This window comes from Pelodiscus sinensis, chromosome 1, assembly GCF_052426305.1.
Source record: "Pelodiscus sinensis isolate ZL-2025 chromosome 1, ASM5242630v1, whole genome shotgun sequence".
Taxonomy (NCBI): domain Eukaryota; kingdom Metazoa; phylum Chordata; order Testudines; family Trionychidae; genus Pelodiscus; species Pelodiscus sinensis.
Genome location: NC_143052.1, coordinates 252,993,997 through 253,015,737, shown reverse-complemented (window position 1 = coordinate 253,015,737; position 21,741 = coordinate 252,993,997). Strand labels below are relative to the sequence as shown.

At 41.6% G+C, this 21,741-nt stretch overlaps 1 protein-coding gene across 3 annotated transcripts in view; it reads left to right on the top strand.

Moving 5' to 3' along the window:
- The window catches only part of PCCA (propionyl-CoA carboxylase subunit alpha), a 475,238-nt gene that overhangs the window by 147,156 nt on the left and 306,341 nt on the right, over positions 1 to 21,741 (top strand). For all 3 annotated transcript variants that reach the window (XM_075918750.2, XM_075918752.2, XM_075918751.2), the window contains 2 exons: positions 6,543 to 6,674; positions 19,543 to 19,579. In XM_075918750.2, the coding sequence (XP_075774865.2) occupies positions 6,543 to 6,674; positions 19,543 to 19,579 (169 nt within the window). The remainder of the gene's footprint in view (positions 1 to 6,542; positions 6,675 to 19,542; positions 19,580 to 21,741) is intronic.

Below are 21,741 nucleotides of genomic sequence, written 5' to 3'. Positions count from 1 at the left end.
TGATGCCCCTGGACTAGGGCTCCAGCCCAGCCCTGCTGCTGCCCCAGTCTTCTGGGGCTCTTTAGTTGTCACTAGAGAACCACAGCTGGAGCTTTGCAACCAGGGCCAGAACTCCACAGTTGAGGTAGGGGCTGGAGCTCCCTGGCTGCAGAGCCCTGGTCCCATTCTGGCCCCAGCAGCTGGGGAGCTCCAGCCCCAGTGGCAGCTAGGGAGTTTTGGTTCCCACCCTCTAGTCCTGGCCAGGGAGCTCCTTGGCTGTCGCTGGAACTGGAGCTTTCTGTGCGGCCAGAATGGGGCCAGAGTTCTGCGGCCAGGGCTGGATCTCCCTGACCACGGCTGGGCTGAAGCTCCCCAGCCAGAGGAGCAGAACTCCATACTGCCGGCTCTGTGTGCCTCCTCTCCCTCGCAGTGTTCTTGCCCCACCACTAGACCTCCCTGTTCCTGGGCTCTGTGGTCAGAGAGTACCAGTTTAGGGAGGTACAACCTGTACTACATTTGGGTTCTTGAGAATTGTACTGGTATACCAAAAAGATGATTACATAGATGACTGTTAAGGCTTTGATTTGGTATTTTATTAAATGAGATTTGGCTATAATATTAAAATGTAAAGCAAATTTTTGAAGGTTTAGAGTTCAGATGACATTTCAGAAGTCATTTAGCTTGTTGAGAGTGCAGAGAAAGTTTCTTTTATTATTTTTTTTTTACTGTTGTACTCTCTCATTGTTAATGATATTTGTGTTCTTATTGCATTTCTACAATGGGAAATGTCTTCTAAATAAAGAAAATACAATTTGTGCATATTATGAAACTCTTGTGTAATGGTTAATAAATGGGTAAATTAATACATACTGTACAATAATATGATTTTGGAACACTTGTGCCATTATGAAATTAATATCAGAATATTTTTAATTAGTTTCTAACATGTACTTTTTAATTTAAGTATTTGTGCCTTAGATGATGCTGACTGTCTAAATCAGCAGTGGGCAAATGGGCTGGATCTGGCCCGCCAAGTGCATGGATCTGGTCTTCAGAGGCCCTGCTGCTCCCCTGGCCAATTAGGGCTTTGGGGCAGGGAGCACCCAAAGCCTTCTCTGCTCTGCCACCGCCCTGTGAGCAGCATGTGGCACTTTGAAGCGCTGTGCGCTGCTCCTAGGGGCGGGGTGAGAGTGGAGGAGGCTTCGTGTGCTTCCCCACTCTCCCCCTCCCCGGCCAATCAGGACCTGGGGGTGGGGGAGCTGCGTGAAGCTTCCTTCACCCTGCCTTGGTCCTGCGAGGAGCCCATGGCACCTTGCAGGGTGGGAGGAGGTTTCCTTGATTGGCCTGGGGGTGGAGGAGAGTGCCAACCCTCTAATAGGGCATGGGTGCCTAGTGGGAAGGGAGAGTAAAGAGGCTCCCCCACCCCCAGACCAGTTATGGTCTGGGGGTGGGGTAGCCCTGCCCCTTCCTGTTTAGGCCCTGCCCCTTCCGTGATGGCCCAGGGCTTCTTCAAAAAATTTTGAAGTGACTCCCAGGCAAAAATTATTGTCCACGCCTGGTCTAGATATATTATGACTGCTCCTTGATCACTACCTAAGTAATTACATATTTTTCTTCTGAGACAAGCAGTTGCAAGGGTAGTTGAAATAGAGTATTAGAATCTTGTGTCCAGTCCATAGTGGATCAGAAACAATTGTTGGAGACCATATTTAAACTTTAAGCATGGGTCTATATAAAACAGAATTCTGGAACAATTTGACCTTTTTAGTGTTAGTTCTGGTGAAACTGTATATAAATATAGTTTAAACTTTGTGCCTATACTGTCTTTGCAGCCCATTACAGAGAGGGCAAGAGTTTCAGATGTTGGGTGCAACTTCAGATAGTCATTTAGCCAGAAATAAATGTTGTTGCAAATTAATCTTTTTATTAGAAGTGTTGAATGTTTGCCCTATAACACCAATAAAATTACATACATAATCTATCTAACCTACAGGTCTTACGTCAAGCCTAAGCTTCCTATGAACAGGATACAAAATAAGACTCTGTGATCATTATATATTGCCATAACTATGTACATGCAGTCCCCGGGTTACGTACAAGATAGGGACTGTAGGTTTGTTCTTAAGTTGAATTTGTATGTAAGTCGGAACTGGTACATATTGTAGGGGAAACTCTAGCCAAACATTTCCCCAGAGCTCAGTTTTATTCTCCCACACCTCACTTTCCTCAGTCCTTTATTCTCAAGCTGAGGTGTCTGCTGAGAAAAGCTGCTCCGTGTCTCCCTGGTATGCTGGGGGGGGGGGCGCTAGCTTCATGTCTCTCTGGTCTGCTGGGGGGAAGCAGCTAGTGCGGGGTTGCCTCACTCCATTTGTAAGTAGGGATCCGATGTAAGTCGGATCCATGTAACCCGGGGACTGCCTGTATATGTTAGACTATTACTTGGAGTGAATAATAGGCTTAAATTCATAGTAGTTCTCAAAATGTGATGGTGATGTTTTATGGAGGAGTATAAAAATAAATCTTATTAGTCCTTATTACAAAACAAAAACATAAATTTCAGCATTGCAGTTGGTTGAATTCCAAATTGATTGATTACTCTTAAAAAAATGTTAAGGATTTCAGGATTTTAAGTGGGTATCCTATCATGGTCACATTTCCCCCCACTGCTCATAGTTATGAAAGTATTTTTAATGTTTCTATAAACTCAATTTTAAGAAAAGCAAAAAGCAAATTTCTTAAACCTAGTTTCATTTTATTTAAAATGGAGTTCCTTCTTTTTTCAACAACATTTTTCTAAAAAATATTTTTAAGATTAAGGCTATGTCTACACTTGCAATTGAAAGACACAACTTTTGTCATTCACGGGTGCTTAACCATCTGTTCCCGCAATCAACAAAAGTTTTGCAGTGGCAAGAACAAGTGTTTACACTGCTTTGTTGGCAGGACCACTTTCCTGCCTACAAAGTCAAAATTACTCATGGAGACTTGAAGTATTTTGTCTGCAAAAGTGCTGACAAACTGTATTCACATGTGCCAACTTTTAATGACAGAGCTGTGTTGTCATTGCAGAAAGCTGTGTAGTGTAGACATAACCACACTCTGACATGTAATAGTTACATCTACATTAAGAATGTTAAGAAGCAGGTAATTGACTAATCATGTAGTCGATACAATTTGTACTGTCTACACAATTAGTTAAGAGACCCCACTTAGTTGATAAGCTTCCAGGTGCACACACCTACCTCCCCCCTCCCATGGGGGAAAGTGAGTAGCTGAGTAGTGAGTTACAACCCGGTGGGGGAAAATGAGTAGTTGAGTAATGACTTACAATAGTTGATGTAGTTGCTTACATCCCTAGTCTACATTAGTCCATAAAAAATAATATTCATAATGGAAGGTACAAAACTAAAACATTATCACAGGATAACTTGATTAAATTACCATTCATTAGATAAATATAAAAATTTGTGTGTGTGGAAAATTTCAATTATAGGATAATTTATAGGACCAAATAAATTTCTTCTAGAGTCCTTGATCTAAAAGATACTAATGATTCATTGTGATAATAACTTTCATATCATAGCAAACCACAGTACTGCAAAGGATGGGTATATCTTCTTTAATTAGAATCTAAAAGATTTGCATAGTTGTGGACCACTTGGACCTGCCTTGTGCATGCTCCATCTGGCCAGAGACGGCTGTCGTAGTCCCCTTTATAGTGGCGTTCTGGGAGTCCACATGGAACATAAGGAGCCATGTGGTGTTCAGGTGTGGACTCTGAGCACGTCTACGCTGCAATAAAAGATATCCAGCTTTCCCTCAACCCACTCAACATGACTCAATCACTCCTTACTGCATTCATGATCCTATGTGCCTATGCAGGAGGCAGAAATTCATGATGAAATGAATTGTTTGTAATACTGTACGTTTGTTAGATTTTTTATAATAAATAACATTTATTTTCTTTTCTGTCTTCAGTCAATTTTTTAGTGTTCAGAATTATAAAGAACCATAATTAAACAGAGAAGGAAGGCACCTAATAGGATTCTCCTCAAAAAGCATGATTGTATCATGATAAAATGATAATGGCAAAAGGCCTTAGGAGAAAGAGAAAAGTGGAAGTTCTTGACATTTAGTGTAGTGGCAATTTGACACACTCTCAGCCAAAAGGGATTTGGTCTGCTTTTTTTGGTATCTTTATTTGTTTAATTTTCTACAGCATCATACGTTTGTTTCATATGTGCGGAGTCCTGCATTTTGAATGATCTTGCGTCACTTCATACTGTTAAATCATTTTTGGAACAATTTAGGTGGTGGAAAGAAATGGATGGTGAATGGACCCTGTGTAGCTTGTCTAGCTTCATAGGGGGGATGAAGAATAGGTGGTACTTTCAGCTGTTGAGATTTTCAGAATAGTTTAATGTAAATATAAAGGTTTTGAGATGTCAGATGCATAGGATAGTGAGCTAGTACATGTGTCGAAAGGGGGATTGTTTCCCTCTTATTTTTAGGCAGCTCAGTTTTTCAACTAATTTTGAAGATAATTTTTTAAAAACCATATTGGGTTTTTTAAACCATATACATACTTAACTATCTTTCACTTAACATATAGGAACATTGTGAGTCTGTCACAACTCCTGAAAATGTAGAATATAGACTTATTATTTTCTAAAGTGAATAGGCGTTCCAGGTGTCCGGTGTTGACCCAGACAGTCCGGTATTTCCGCCTCCTGTCTGGTAAAAAAAAAAAAAAAATTCAGAAAATACTGGACACCTAAAATACCGGACACCTGGCAACCCTATGACACACTCAGCAACTGGGCCCAGCCCCTGGACCCTTCTCTCCCCCCCCCCACCCCTCCCCCCTCCCCGACCGCCTGCTTACCTGGTTCTGCAGGGAAGCTGCTTTCTGGCTCAACCAAGAAAACAAGATGGCTGCCAGCAAAAAGCCTAAAGACTCCAAGCAAGGGGAAGCAATGGCTTCCCTGGGTCTTAGTGCTCAACTTCTCCCTATCCCTATTTTGACTCTGCATGCACTTAAAGGGACCATGCTGTTTTAATGCTGTTTATTTATTTAGCTTAACTCTTGGGGTCCCCCCCTTTTTTTTTGCTCAACAACGTTGGTCTCCCCCTTTCCCCCTCTCAACAGAATTTTTTCCCCTGTGTTTTTTTTTTGGAGGAGGGGACGGATGGGGGGGTTCGGTATTTTTTATTAAACCATCTGGCAACCCTAAAAGTGGAGTGGATTCACTCATCTAGAATTTGTTGTTTTTAGATAGGCTTGCTTGCATTAGAGAATAAAAGAGTACAGAAGTTTTATCTGTTGGAACTATGGATTCTGTGCAGTACAGTGAGAAATGGTCTGGCCTGTAGAATCCAGTCAATGACTTCTTTAGTGCTCTTCTTACAGAGAGAAATATTCAGAAGTTGATCCTTTGAGCTGCTGAACTCTGGCTCAAATCCAGTAAAGGGTCCCAAGTCACTGGGGAGCACTTACATCCTCAAATAATTTCCTGAACTGGGGGTCACAATACTCAGGTGCTTGTAGAATTGAGCCTGTAATACTTTCCTCTAGGCTTCTAGGTGAAGATATTTTTTCCTCACGTTTTTTAGTCCTTCTCTTACTTTGTTTTCCTGTATTCCTCATCCTCCTCTTCCTTCCCCACTTTTCTAAAATATCAGGGTCCGAGCTGTCAAAGATATATGCAATGTCTGGCACTTCTTGTCAGTGAGATATGTGCTTCATTGTCTGAAGAGGATGAATTTTGAAAATCTGTAATAATGTAATTGTTCTGGCTCCAACTTTTGGATCTGTATAACATTTTCCCTAAGTATAAGATGCTAGGAAACGGTTATGAAAATTACATTTTACATATAAGAAATCCCAATTTTATTGGCTAGGATCATAGGGAACAAATGAGGAAAAATCATAATTCATAGTACTAGTTTTAATTTTTGCCACCCTGTTACCAGCTGAATATAGAAAACCACATTTGTAAGAGTTTGCTTGTCTGGAGGATGCATGCAAATACTATATTTTTCCATATTCCAGTATTTTCAATATTTTTTAAGTTCAGTCTTCAAAGTCTTTTAAATTGTTGAATATAAGACTTTATACTTTCATTTTGATGTTGGGTAAGGCTTTGGTTTAAAGAATGCATAATGAAATCCTGAACTGTATTATACTTTAGCAAGCAATCTTTATAAGTCACTTGTGGCTATTTCAATCTTTGGTTAACTGGACTCCTTTCACTTGAGGGATATTTCTAATTTTCAAGCTGGAATACTTTGACTTTCTGCTGTTTTCTTTGGCCTGGCTTTGATTTATACAGACACTGATTTATACAGGCTTTGAATCTGTGTGTATGCATGTTTAACAAGTCCATATACATTTTTAATGTACCAGCTCAAATGCTTTTTATATTTTAGTTATGTTTCTACATAAATATATTATTTTCCATATAAAGTTTCATTAAGAAACTTTGATTTTGCTTGTATAAACCTATAGAGAACTTCTGCTTAAGGATGTTTTTTCTAAATTTAAATCTTCATTGTCTCCACAGGCATCAGAAGGTGTCACCTTTATTGGACCTGACACACATGCTATTCAAGCTATGGGAGACAAGATTGAAAGCAAATTATTAGCCAAGAATGCAAAGGTCAACACAATCCCTGGCTTTGATGGAGTGGTCAAGGTGAGAAACTGTTTAACTGCTCTCTCTCTCTTTCTAGAATCTCACATTATTTAAATAAAAGTACCACTCTTTCCAAAGGTGTGATATGTAATTCAATTATAAATTCAATATTCTAACTTCAATAGAAAATCCAATTGAAAAATGTCATGATACTGACATTTTTAATGGTAAAAATGCTTCTGAAGAGGAAGAGCTGTTGGAAGAATAGAATCAATTGTCAAATATTAAGCTGTACGCAGCAAATGGCATACAAAGTGTGGTTTCTCAAAACACTCTCTCATGTTTTCAATTGCATTTGAGATAGGTTAAGATGGGGAATATGAGTAAAATACCACCAGATGTGGGTTAATGTATTTTTGTGTGCACGTGCATGTGTGCATATATACTTTGATGTGTGTTTTTCTTCCTTCACTTTTTTCCAGTTGTATTAACTATTGGCGTGACTTAGGTAATGTTTTGCCAAAGCTAATATGTTAAGTATTTTGTTGGCAGCACAGGTTTCACAGTGGCAATTGCAGTGATACACCATGTGCATTTTGTATTTCTCCTCAGTATTGAGTCTGTCGTATACTGCCACATATTGTGAGGCTGTTTCTGTGTTTTTTTAAAAAAAGCTGTTTCTTTTCTTGCAAAGTTATGGGCAGTGTTTATTTGCTTTGAGTAGGAATTCTTATACTATTTCTCATATCTTGTTCAACCATCTTTGTTGTGTTTCTTTGTCTCTTGTACAACGAAATGAAAATGTTTTGATTTCATCTGTCCTTTGACATATTGATTGTGATGTTGGTCTTATATTTTTCTGCCTTTGCATATGTCTGTTTATCGACTACAGATCAGGGACAAATATTACAAAATGGATTTCACATGCTGAAACTTCCATGTTGTGGGGTGAAATTTTTCATGCTTGGTCTTCAACCTCAAGTTGAATTTTTGGAGCAAATTTGAGCAAAATTCCCTTCATTTGTTTTAATTATTGGAAATTTATTTCCTATTTAAAAAGCTAAAATTGAAAAAGCTGAAGTTATAATCTTGACACTCGGCATTGACCTAGTTCTCTCAAGGCTTGTGCATATTATGAAATATTTTTGCATTTTGAAGATAATAGTGAAAAAATGAGTTTCTTGATATAACGCTGTCCATGATTTAGGACGTTGGGAATTGAATGCAAAATATTAAGGCTGTAAATTTAAAGTGTAGTTTAGGTTAATCCTCTTCCAAAATAGACTAAACTAACCTGCTCGAAAGCATTTTATGCATACAGTGTGTCCACTCAACGAGTTGGCACTAAATACTCACGCTACATCTACGCTACAGCAGAAAGTCAGTTTAAGATACACAGGTCCAGCTGTGTGAATAATGTAGCTGGAGTCGACTTATCTTGAGTAGAGTTACCACAGATTCTATACTCTGGGGCGATGATGAGAGACACTTTCTTGTTGTTTTCCCTTACTGTACTCATCCGGGGGAGAGTAACAGGGTCAACAAGAGAGCGATCAGTGGTTAATTTGGCAGGTCTTTACTGGCCCAATAAATCAACCACTGATGGATCAATCTCAGAGCTGTAATGATAGCTATACCATACGAAAGACTCTGGGCTTTTCCACCTGTAGACAAATCATAGAAGATGAGGGTTGGAAGAGACCTCAGGAGGCCATCTCTGCTCAAAGCAGGACCAACTCCAACTAACTCCAACATTTATTTGTCCTGGTTTATGCAGATCACTAGCATTTATCATCATGTCAGTTAACCATGGAAGAACAGGAGGTAGAGAGGATGTGGTGGAGGGAGAAGGCGACGTTGAAATACCATGTCCTATGGACTGTGATCAGAGGTAGCCCTTCACCTCTAAGTTCCGTATTTTCACTAAACCTGCCTTTTCCTGCAGCAAGAGAAGCCATCTTGGCTTTTATAGAGGTAGCTTTGATTCCATTATGCTTTCCCCACAGCAAGAGAGAGCTCTACACAACCATTTTTTCTTATGTGGACGCCTCTTTGATTTGGCCTGAGAATGACCTAGATAATGACTGGCTGGATTCTAGTCACTATGGATCTGCACACACTAGGCAAAATAGCATTGTTAGTGCTGGTGATGGAAGTGCCTGGGGCCTGTGATGTCTGACTGCGTTCACAGATAAATGTTCACAGGCATTTTACAATGGCATTATCATCAATGAGCATACACTGCATTGGATCAAACCTTTACAAAGCCTCTCCCTATATTGTGATAGAAATGTAGCCAGAAATATAATCTATGCTATCATGTGCCGAAAGTGTCCGTCTGCTATGTACATTGGACAAACATCTCAGACACTTCGCCAAAGGATTAATGCCCACAAAACAGATATCAGACAAGATCACAAAGAGAAAACAGTTTCTTGCCATTTTAACCAGAAAGGACACTCTCTCAATGACTTGACCACCTGCATTCTGCTACAAAGACCTTTTACATCTGCACTTGAAAGGGAATCCTCTGAACTGTCATTCATGTTAAAATTCGACACTTGCCAACAAGGACTTAACAAACATTTGAACTATCTCACCCATTACCAAGACAGTTTCCCCAATTATCACCTCTAATACCATTAACTCACAAACATCCCACTCTCCCTACCTCTAATATCATCAATTCACAGACACTTACCTTCCTTCCTCCCCCCCCCCCCGCATCCCCCTCCTGTTCTGCAATGTGATTTGTCCTTTTCATATTTGTTCATTTTTTTAATTGTATCCTTTGGTATATATGGTTGTGACTATTTTCTTCCACTATTTGATCTAAGGAAGTGGGTCTGGCCCACGAAAGCTCATCATCTAATAAACCATCTTGTTAGTCTTTAAAGTGCTACATTGTCCTGCATTCTCCCTATATTGGTGTGCTCTCAGCTTGTGCAGTGCTAATGCTGATGTCAGTACTGATGTACTGCAGCAGTAACAGGTCATCTCCCATCTATTGCAGACTACTATGTCCTGTCTTCCAGCAACTGCTCCATGCAATGTTTGGAATACTTAGCAACAGTTTAGCTGTTACTTAGCTGAACCCTTCCCTTCTGAGCGCCTTATCCCTCTTTTTAACTATCCTAAGAGCAAATGAAGACTGGAGCTGGAAGAAATCCATTGAGTACAACCCTTGGAGTTAAATATTCATACACAGCTTTTATTTTATGCACACAATAATCACGTGTTTATGGTACCTTTAATATTAAAAATTAACTTAAAATTGTTTTGTTTAATATTTTTAGGGTCTGGTTGTTTTGTGCTATTGTAATAATCAAGCCCACAAAATCAGGAAAAACGGTTAGTTAAGCACTAACATCACAACTAATAAAACTAATGGGGGAAATGAACTAACTATATCTACTTTTTCCTGAGGCCTGTGTTTGCTTTTTTTTTTTTTTTTTTTTAATAATTAACTCAAACTCCTGGAAACCCAAAAATGAATGGAAAGAAGAACATTAGTCAGCTATTTCTTAGCATGTGGATAATAGGCAGATGTACATTACCTTTATGCCAAATATAACAAATGCTATCTCCCAGCCTTCAATGTTTTAATGAGCTCAGCACCTACTTGAATCAAGAGCAACATCCATCAAAACTTCTGTCACCTATCCTGCCCCCGCCCCAATCGACATAAAAAACCCCTCACAAATCAGATTACATTTCCAACTTTGTTTATTAATTATTCTTGTGAGGTTCTTGGATACAAGAAATGACCTATAGATATGCACACTAGGCAACACTGCTCCCACATGAAATAAAGCCTTCAATAAAAGAGAGGTTGACTTGACTGGGAAACCCATTTATTGTGTTGTCCATCTTGATTGCAAAGTGTTTCAGCGCTTTTAGTCTCTTGTAGTTTCTTGATTAATTAGTCAGCATGCAGAGCAGCTCTGCATTCCCTTTGCCTGTTCACCAAGGCAGTGAGGAGCTCAGTGGATACTATCACAGGGAAATGAGGAGCTAAATCATGGTGTTTAGGTCACAGACTTGTAGCCTTTCTAGTAGCCACCCACTTGGCCAGTGAGCAGGTGTGCCTTCAGGCTCTTCTGTGTTTGGAATCCCTACCTAGCCTTTCATTAGGACAAGACAGTCATAAGGAGTGGTATTTTTAAAGACAAAAAGGGCTGTTAAGTTCTCTATTTTCCCTGTAAATCATTGAGAATTGGGTGCCTAACTCTCCTTTGTACCTAAATCTGTTCTCCTTTTTCCATGCTAAGATGACTTTCCTTTTTCCATTTGGAACTAAAAATGCCTTCACACTTGCTGTGTGAAGAGGATTTTGTGTAATATTGTAAAGACAACTTCATAGGTTAGAAAGACTGATCAGGATGTTTTTTTTTTTTTTTTTTTTTTTTTTTGGTGGACAAAAAAACATAAGAAAGATCTAGTGCTTCACTGTCTTGTTCAATTCAAGACTGCATTAAAGACAATTCAGGGCAACTGCCCATGCCCTGTACTTTGGTGGGGAGCAGTCTGAAGGGCTAGTGGGGCACAAGGTGCTGGCAGCAGAGGTCGGGCCTGTCCCTGCATTCACAGCCATTGGTACGAGGTAGAATGACTCAGCCCCAGCTTGCTTTGCTACCCTAACTCACAATCATGTTGCTTGGATAAGGAGGCTTGGAGTTAAAGCATGAAACCACCCTGCACTCTCTGGCAGTGTTGAGAAGCAGAGAAATGTGGCTGGGAGTTGGGGGAGTGGAGAGGCTAGGGACAGGTCGCTCTGCTTCCTGCTGCTGCTGCTGAGTATGGGAGTAGACCTGACCCCTACTGCTAGTGCCAGGCCCTCTGCCAGTTCCCCTGGCCGTGTTGCTCATGGGAGGGCATTTGGGGGAAGAGGTACAATGGGGGCAGAACAGGGGCTGAGGCTTGGGACAAGGAGTGGAGTGGTGATGGGTCCTGGGGTGGAGTGGGTGTTATCCCAGGCCCCACATCTCCCCCCTCTCCCCAAAGATGGCTCTGGATGGAAGACTGTTCCCAGGGGAGTGATCATCATAAATGAAGTTCTGAAGTCAAGAGTGGAAGAGGGAGATGAAGGGATCACTGAAGATATAGAGTATTGGGAGGAGCAGCAAAAGTGAGTTGAGGAGCAAGAAAAAATAAGAGCACAGCTGCAGGTGAAAGCAGGATTATGCAAGATGATGAGGTTGAGAAGCTTGAATCTGATGGAGTAAGATAAATGGAATCAGTAGGGGGATTCAAGGTTGTGGGGTGATTGCTTGAGAACTTGAGCAACTATTTTGGTTGGACTGGGATGTGGCCATAGGGTTGCCAGGTATCCAGTACAGGCAGTCCCCGGGTTACGTACAAGATAGGGACTATAGGTTTGTTCTTAAGTTGAATCTGTATGTAAGTCGGAACTGGCTCCAGATTCAGCTGCTGCCACTGAAACTGACCAGGGGCTGACTACAGGAAGCCAGAGGCAGAGTTGCTCTGCCCCCAGCTTCCTGGAATCAGCCTGATCAGTTTCAACAGCTGCTGAATCTGGAGCCTGGGACAGAACAGCTGGGGTGCTGCCCGGTAGGTTCCCACAGGACCAACCCGGCAGCACTCCAGCTGCTCTACCCAAGGCGTCCCGCAACAAAAGCCTGGTCTGCTGGGGGGGAGGGGGGCGCACTAGCTGCGCCCCCTCCCCCCCCAGCAGACCAGGGACACCCGAGCAAAGCCACCGCCTGGGCGGCTTTGCTCCTGTCCCCCTGGTCTGCAGGGGGGAGTCCAGCGACTTTGCTGGACCTCCCCAGCAGACCAGGGGGACAGGAGCAAAGCCGCCCAGGTGGCGGGGGTCCCACTGCCTGGGCGGCTTTGCTCCCAGGCAAACGAGCCAAGCCGCCCAGGCTTTGCTGGACCCCCCAGCAGACCAGGGGGACAGGAGCAAAGCTGCCTGGGCGGCTTTGCTCCTGGGCAAACGAGCAAAGCCGCCCAGGCGGTGGCTTTGCTCGGGTGTCCCTGGTCTGCTGGGGGGGGTCCAGCGGCTTTGCTAGACCCCCCCAGCAGACCAGGGGGACAGGAGCAAAGCCGCCCAGGCAGCGGGGGTCCCGCCGCCTGGGCGGCTTTGCTCAGGTGTCCCTGGTCTGCTGGGGGGGGGTCCAGCGGCTTTGCTGGACCCCCCCTGCAGACCAGGGAGACCGGGAGAAGCTTTTCTCGCCCCAGAGGACACGGGTGGCGACCCGCTGCCCGTGAGCTCCGGGGCGAGAAAAGCCCCGTTCGTAAGTGCGGATCCGACATAAGTCGGATCCGCGTAAGTCGGGGACTGCCTGTATTCAACCTGACAGGCTGGTATTTTCAGTTCTTGTCCGGTAAAAAAAAATTCAGAGAATACCGGGCACCTGAGATGTCTGGTATTTTCTGAATTTTTCCCTGGCCAGGAGGCGAAAATGCCGGGCACCTGGCAACCCTACAAACACTCAGTGCCTGGCCTCCCCCCCGAACCCTTCCCTGGCTCCCAACACCCCCCAACCCCAGCCGCCATGGTTACCTAGTTCCTCAAGGCTGCTAGCACAAAATGGATGTCAGCCAAAAGACCTAGGGTAAGCAATGCTTTCCCCTGGGTCTTAGTGCTAACTGCTCCCCTTTTCCTATCCCTGCACTAATTCTTAAAGGGGACATGCTGTTTTAATGTTGTTTTATTTTCAATTTTTTTTCTCAACAACCCCCCCCCCCCATATTCCTTCCTTCAACAGAATTTTTTCCCATTTGGGGGGGGGGGGTCGGTATTTTTGTTTCAACCATCTGGCAACCCTACCTGGCCAACATCTCAAAATCTAGGTCAACATGGCGGTATCACTCAGAAGTATGAATAATGCACTCCCCTGAGCCACATAACTATGTTGAACTAACTCACCATGTAGCTACAGATTGGATGAAGAATGCAGTAGTGATGTAGCTATGTTGTCTCTTCTTAGTGGAGACATGACATTAAATGAGGGAAATGAGAAGCAGAGAGTCCAAATAGAAAGAAGTGTTACAGTAATAATCCAGGGTTTCTTGCAGTGAGGGAAGCAACAGAAGGCAAGGTTTTTACAGGTTGCAGAAATGAAAGGGAGAGCCCTAGGTAGAGAGGAGGAAGAGATGCGGTAGTGAAAGACAGAAGTGGGGAATATTAAAGGAGGAAAGTTTTCATTGCTGGGTAATGTCCATTTTACTTGTACAGAAATTGCCAAAATACTGAGTGTGGGTCCAATAGGTTAATATCTGTAGATGAAATCTTCTCCCCTCTGAAGTTGGTGAGAGTTTTGACAGATTTAAGTGGGTTGAATATTTTACCATAGGTATTGTTTTGTTTATCCTGGCATTTTTGAGTTGTGTGCCTATGTTAAAATGCCCCTTACCCTGTTGCAAAATAAATATTGCCACTAGAAGATTTACCTGATATTGCTAGAGTCCTTAACTCAATTGTTGTTTTAATTTAAATCATTGCTCTAGGGGTGGGGCAGGGGATAAAAGATTCAGCATGCAGGCTGCCCTGGAGTGAGAAGACTACACTAGTTCTCTCTTACCACAGCAGGTTGGGGCCAGGAGAGAAGCGCCTCTCCATGACTGCTGCAGCTTCTGCAGGCACAGCTGGAAGAGAGCTGTATGTCTCCCAGGTGGGGTATGTCCAGGTCTGTCTGTCTCCTGCACTTCCCAGACAGAGTGAGGAATGTAGCAAACTGTGCACTTTCCTTCTCTCTCTCTGACAAATGGAAAGAGCCAGCAATATCCTCGTCCAAGGGGTGGCAGAGAGGTTCAGCCTCTTCCCACCTTCCTGCTGCTTTCCCTAAAGGGTGGTGGTAAGCTCTGGACTGGGGCAGCCCCGATTTTGTTTGTGTGTGTGTTTGTGTTTGTGTTTCCAGTTAGAATCACCAAGCAGGTGAAAGGGGCTATCTGTTTTCTATATGCTTTATGAAAAACTATCCCATTCCAGGCGCATCGCATTTTCTTGGCACAACTAAACCCTGATCTTGCTTTAAGTTATGATAAGAGGAAGCTGCATATAAAATTTGGTAGTCTTAGCTCTCACTGTTTAGGAGGAGCAAAATACAGGACTATGTAGCACTTTAAAGACTAACAAGATGGTTTATTAGATGATGAGCTTTCGTGGGCCAGACCCACTTCCTCAGATCAAGTAGTGGAAGAAAATAGTCACAACCATATATACGAAAGGATGCAATTAAAAAAAATGAACACATATGAAAAGGAACATATGTGTTCATTTTTTTTTAATTGTATCCTTTGGTATATATGGTTGTGACTATTTTCTTCCACTACTTGATCTGAGGAAGTGGGTCTGGCCCACGAAAGCTCATCATCTAATAAACCATCTTGTTAGTCTTTAAAGTGCTACATAGACCTGTATTTTGCTTCAGCTACACCAGACTAACACGGCTACATTTCTATTACTGTTTAGGAGGAGTTCTTGAACAGACACAGGCAGATGCACAAAGAGACAAACTCTCAAATATATAATAAATCAGTAACTGCTTACCTATTAGTTTGAATTTTCCAAGTTCCTGTATGCTACCAAACATTTCCATTCCTTAAAAATATTATGTATTTATTAATAATTACAGTTTGGATCTCCTTGGTCTAACACTCTCAGGACCTGAGTGGTCCCGAACCAGGAAATTTGCTGGACCAGGGGAGGTCAATGCTCCCCTGCTGGCTGTCGCACTCCCAGACTCCCACTGCCAGTGGGGGTTTCCCAGGTTCCCCTGTTTGGGTCATCCTGCTGTGGCCAGCCCTGCTCAGATGCTGCTCCTCCTCCCTCCTCCACTTCTCGCTAGGGATTTCCCAGCTGGGGCTCCCTGGGCCGTTTGGCCCCGATAAGCTGGGACTTCCATGGTCGGGACCACCTGGCCCACTGCCACTGGGGGATATCTGGGGTTCCCTGGTTGGAGCTGCCTGACTGCTGGAGCCAGTTCTGCTCCTGCCGGGGTTTCCTGGGGTTCTTTGGCTCTGGTGCCTGGCCCTCTTGCTGCAAGGGGTCCCCAGCCAAGGCAGGGGTTCCCCTTTTGCTCCCTGGCCTGGCTGATACCAGGGGTTCCTTGGCTGGGGCGGAGGCTTCCCGTTCACTGCCTGGTCCTGCTGGTGCCGGGGATTCCTCAGCCACTGCTTGTCCAGCCAGGGCTCCCCAGCCCTGCGTTCTCCCTGGTGGCTCCCTCTCTCTGCCTCTGGGGCTCTTTACTCCAGCAACATCTGTGGCCCTGCCAGATGACAGATGTTGCTAGACAAGAGAGTCCCAGATCTGGGAGATTCAACCTGTAATAAAAATTGTATAGCTCTCAAAGTCTCTCAGGTAGTCAGCCTACTTCATATGTCATCTGAAGAAGTGGGTTGTGCCCACAAACGCTCATGTTACTATGTATATATTTTGGTTAGTTGATAAGGGTATGTCTGCACTAGCCCCCTAGTTTGAACTAGGGAGGCTAATGTAGGCATTTGAAGTTGCAAATGAAGCCTGGGATTTAAACAGCTCGGGCTTTATTTGCATCTTCCCGTCTGGGCGCCATTTTTAAATCCCCTTAGTCCGAACTAACTGCCCGCGGCTACACGCGGCAGTCAAACATTAACTCGAACTAAGTCCACGAGGTGTAACAGTTAACTCGAACTAAGGAGTTAGTTCGAGTTAATGTTTGACTGCTGCGTGTAGCCGCGGGCAGTTAGTTCGGACTAAGGGGATTTAAAATGGCGCCCGGACGGGAAGATGCAAATAAAGCCCGAGCTGTTTAAATCCCAGGCTTTCATTTGTAACTTTGAATGCCTACATTAGCCTCCTTAGTTTGAACTAGGGGGCTAGTGTAGACATACCCTAAGGTGCTACAGGCAGGAGCAGCCTGAGGCCGGCTGCAGCAGCTGGCGCCCTAGGCGGGGCGACGCAATCGCCGCCCATGTCTGCACAGCTGTCGATGGCCGTGACGTCATTATTGGGCGTCCAGGGCAGCAGTGCCCTAGGTAACTGCCTAGCTCACTTAGGCTCATGGACCGCCCTGGCTACAGGACCATTGTTGTTTAATTTTTTTAAGTTACAGACTAACATGGCTACCCCTCTGAGACTTTTGCTTCATCACAGTAGTTTTACTTTTTTCCTGTCTCCATCTGCTGGTACCTGGCAAAGGGTAATTTAAACCAAATAAACAGGTAAGAAACGGCTATTTAATTTAACAAAAATGACTTTTTAATGGCCTTTTAATTTAGATGGTAAACTCAGCCATTTGTAAACATATAATAGTCAACATGACACTACCTTTATATCACTTTTTAATAAATTGTCCAAACTAGTAAAATAATTTATTATTATAATAATAAAATCTGATAGAATTGTACAGTTCTTTTATAATTAATCTGTTCTAAACTAAAACTAGTGCAGCTTATGTGTATTTATAGGAAACATCAGTACGCCAGTGAAACCTTTGCAAAACCCTTAAATCAATGTAAAATGTGTTTTAAATACTCATGTTTTCTTTTTGTATTTTCCATACATGATCTTATACATTGGACTGTACATTATTTGTGATGCTGATTTTTTTTCCCTATTGGCAACTATGCAATGTGTCTGTCAAAACTACTCAGCACCAATAATCGAAATATAACGGTCTTCAATTTTTATTAGAACTTGGATACTTGACATATTTAGATAAGGTTCAAATAATATGCACAATAAAAATTTACTATTTCAGAGAAAGAGATCAAAAGTCAACTGCTAGAGACTAGATTATATCAGCAGTTAGTGCATTTTTCCAAACATTTTCTGTCTTTCCTTTTTACACAGTTCTAAAACAAACAAATTTTCTGTTTCTAAAGCAGATCTTGAAAGCTAAAAACATTGAATATGCATTTAATTGCCATTGTAAAGATATAATTTTAATATGTTAGAGCTGTTAAAGATATTGATGTTAAAATAGTGTAAATAAGTGATATCCTCGGTGGGCAGACTTCTCGGATCTGTTCTTCTCACTGTTCTTAGGATAAAATGATTTGAGGGAATTAATGCCCGTCATTTTGCATGCTTTATTTTTTAAAATTGTTGATTATATGTATAAACCAGTCGTGACTGAAAAATTGTCTTCCAGTAATTTGCTGCTTGTCTTTCTCTGAACTTGCAATATACATTAGCCACTTGTTTGCTGGTAACTAAGTGAAAAAATTTACCCTATTTACTTCCCCCTCTCCCAATTCTAGTTTGCAAATATATGACTGAATTTGCAAGAGAAAAGAAATGTAAAAGTTTCCTTCTTGACTATAATCGTGGCTCTTCATCAGTCATCACTCTTCCTGCATTTTGTTCAAGAGGCTCTAATTGTCTGCATTTGGCAGGTTTAACACTTCCTGACAGAGAGGCTATTAAGGGGAAGTATTCTCGCATAACTGTCACAGGCTGGAACAAAGAACCTTCAAACTCAATGTGTGGAAACCACTAACATTTCTTAAATGACCCTTTTCATGCATTTTTATCCCTCTAAGCTAAAATTTGGAGAGTGCAGGGTCATGGAAAGCAGCAAGGTGTAATAAAACAGTAAACCTTGATTTTATTTTGCAGATTTATCTCTGACTTAAAAACAATTGTTATTTGAAAAAATCTCATTAACAGATGTGACTGCTTGGAGTAAAAAGACTTAAAACTGATGTAGCTTTCAGGACTGCTTTGAACTTAACAAGCACCGATTTGTGGAGCAGACTAGCTAATGAAAGGAAATTAAATTTTCTGACAACTTCCCCTGCCAGCCTCCTTATTCTTCATGGGGTTGTTACTAGGTACTGAAGACTTTTAAAGAGGATTTTGTTTTATTATTGGACATAAATGAACCAGGTATGAACATTTTGTACGTATTTAAAAAAAAGTTCTGTCCTGGGTGCTTTTAAAAGGAATTGCCTTGAAAGCTTTAAAAATATTGAATTTCATTTCAGTGTTCGTAAGTCAACCCCTTAAGATTCAGATGCACTTAGCAGCTGGTGGTTTCCAGACATTACTGCCTTCCATTCAAATCTTTTAATTTATATCACAGAAAAGTATAAATTTTAGGAAATTTGGTTGGAATTTTCAAATTTTATTTCTTTTTACAGTAACATAATGGGAAAATATTGTGAATGAAGGGAAACAGAATTTAACTACTTAATGAGATGTGAACCTGTGCTGAAAGTACCTTGGGAGAATCATTTTACTTCCTTTGGCTTCCTTCCCACCCCCACTTCATTACACTTTCCTTTCCATAATATGTGTCAGGTGACGCAATAGATGATGACAACGAAATAACTTTACTAATTAATAGTATCTTACAAACGGTTTTTGATGGTGGGAACCATAATTAAATGTATGCATTTCATACAGCAGATCAGAACCCTAACAAGTGAGATTAAAGCCTGGAGGCTAAGAACTGTAAAACTGAAGCTAATGTGAAATTTTCCCAAATAAGGTCTGCAAAGATTTAGTCCTGAAAGAAATTCTGTAAGAGTAATTCTAAATCTTATCCAAACAATAGAGAATCAACTCCCCCTGCTGACAGCATCTGGGAAAACATGATACACAAATAACAGGACAGAAACCAGCTAGCAATGGACAAGCTTTAATGATCTGATTTATGATCCATTATTGATTGTAAACTTCTTAAATTCTACCATTTAAATTCTTTCAACGGCAGAAAATCATTTTGAGATTCTGGTAGTGCTTCCTGTCAGCTGATTGCTTGCTGCTTTGAGTTTCTCAGTATAATAATGATGAGATAGAATTTACATTCCACTTATGGCATTAATTTTACATTCCTCTGACTGAAAAGGGTCAGAAGGTTGTAAAATCAAACATTAAATGAATCAGAGGAGACAGTAGTGCAATATATGGCTGCCCTAAGGACATAGTGCAATGGCTGATGGGATTAATGTTTGGTCTCATTTCCTGCTTTTACAGGATGCAGATGAAGCTGTCAGAATTGCAAGGGAAATTGGTAAGTTCTTAAATTAGCTATGGTGGGATTTGTGTGCCTCTCAGCAGACATGGTAGACTAAATTGAATGTGTAATAAGTAATCCCTGAAGAACAAATAATGTTCTAATGGTTTTTAAGTTCCCTCGTGTCTTAACACCCTATCTCTTAAATCATCATATTTTAGCTTTACAAACTGATCTTTAAAGACTTGAGTACATGAATGAGTTGCAGACAGGATATAAGACACAGCGGTTAGTTTAAAATGGAATTTATTTTTAAAGTATTCATGAAATAAATATGTTGGTAGGCATGATACAATTCTCGTTAAATGGAAGATGACAGAATGATGCGTATGCACTTCATTCTTTGTCATTATTTATTTGGACCACAGTTGGCATGAGTACAGTCTGGGCCACCAGCTTTTCTGCCATCCCATGCTTATTAAAATCAAATCCTCATTCTGCTTGAAGACATTATAGGATGCAAAAACCTATCTGGGACTCTTATTTTAGCTAAGACCAAGTGTAATGTGTGATAGATGACTTTGATCCTCATTTAAGCTCCCATTGAAGAAAATATTTGTGTACATACGCGTGCACAGCACATTTCATTAGGGTGTGCACCCAAGGAATTTTATTTTTTATTTTTTTTTAAAGGCGAACATTTCTTGAATACTCAGTCATAAAGGACATGCTGCGAGCGAACACGGGCTTTCTATACATTTCTACAACATCTATATTACGCAATTTGGAGCTTATTGCATAATACAAGAATCCATACTTTAAAACTAAAAGAGCATATCATGCGATTCAATTAAAACACAAAGCCACTTTTTTTTCTTTTTGAGACATTAGGGTGTGCCTGGGCATACCCCCTGCGCATGCCTATGTTTGTGCATGTGCTTAAAGATAAGTCCATGCTTAAGTGCTTTTCTGAATTTTGTCCTAATAGTGTAAAGCAGTAGTTTTCAATCTGTGGTCCATGGATCTCTGGGGGTTCTGCGGACTGTGCCTAAGTTTTACAAAGGGTCCACGTTGCCTTTTGCAATTTTGTAGGGATCTGCAAATGAGAAAATATTGAAAACCACTGGTATAAAGTAGAAGTGATAGCCCATATAGGTTCAGCCTAAGGACTTGTCACTTAAAGGAGGTTTTTCTTGTTTTTTGTTTTGTTTAATTGTATAGCTACACCAACATGAACTCCTACCATGGGTGCTGTACTTCACCAGTCCCAAACGTGACTAGTGCTTTCACACCTTAGACTGGTTTTAAATTGGGATAATTTGGGAGCTGAAAAATGCCTCTATACAAGTACAATGTATTCCACTGAGAGTTTTCACTTGTGCAACTGTATTGCGTTGGTTTAACTGCACCAAAAATCTCAGGTGTAGACAAGTCTTAAATTTAATTCAGCATTTCTGGCTTACTTTTATGTCACTGTTGTGAGATGACTGATCACTCAGGCTGTGTCTACACTGGGCCACTTATTCCGGAAAATCAGCCGCTTTTCCGGAATAAGCTGTGAGCTGTCTACACTGGCCCCTTGAATTTCCAGAAAAGCACTGACGATCTACTGTAAGAAATCAGCTACTTTTCCAGAAAAACTATGCTGCTCCCACTCGGGCAAAAGTCCTTTTTCCGGAAAACTGTTCCGGAAAAGGGCTAGTGTAGACAGCACAGTAGTCTTTTCTGCAAAAAAGCCCCGATCGCGAAAATGGCGATCGGGGCTTTTTTTCCGGAAAAGCGGATCTACATTGGCCATGGACGCATTTCCGGAAAAAGGGCTTTTCCGGAAAAGCATCCTGCCAATGTAGACGCTCTTTTTCCGGAAATACTTATAATGGAAAACTGTTCTGTTTTAAGCATTTCCGGAAAATCATGCCAGTGTAGACGTAGCCTCACTGTCATTCAAGCAGAAATGAAACTAAGACAAGATTAGTAGCCAAGGTAGAATTTAAGTAGGAGAAGTTGTTAAATAAAATTGTGCTTATATATTATGGAACCTTTTGGTACTTTTAAAAGTTATACACATCTTTCTCAGATTCATTTGTATCTTTTGGCTTGCAGAGTTGTTTTTGTTGGATTTGTAACCACTCATCTAAAAGGCTACCTACAAATGTTTCTGTAAATTTAACTGAGTATTTTGAGTGACATAAACAGCAAGGGGCACTGGTGCATTCCAC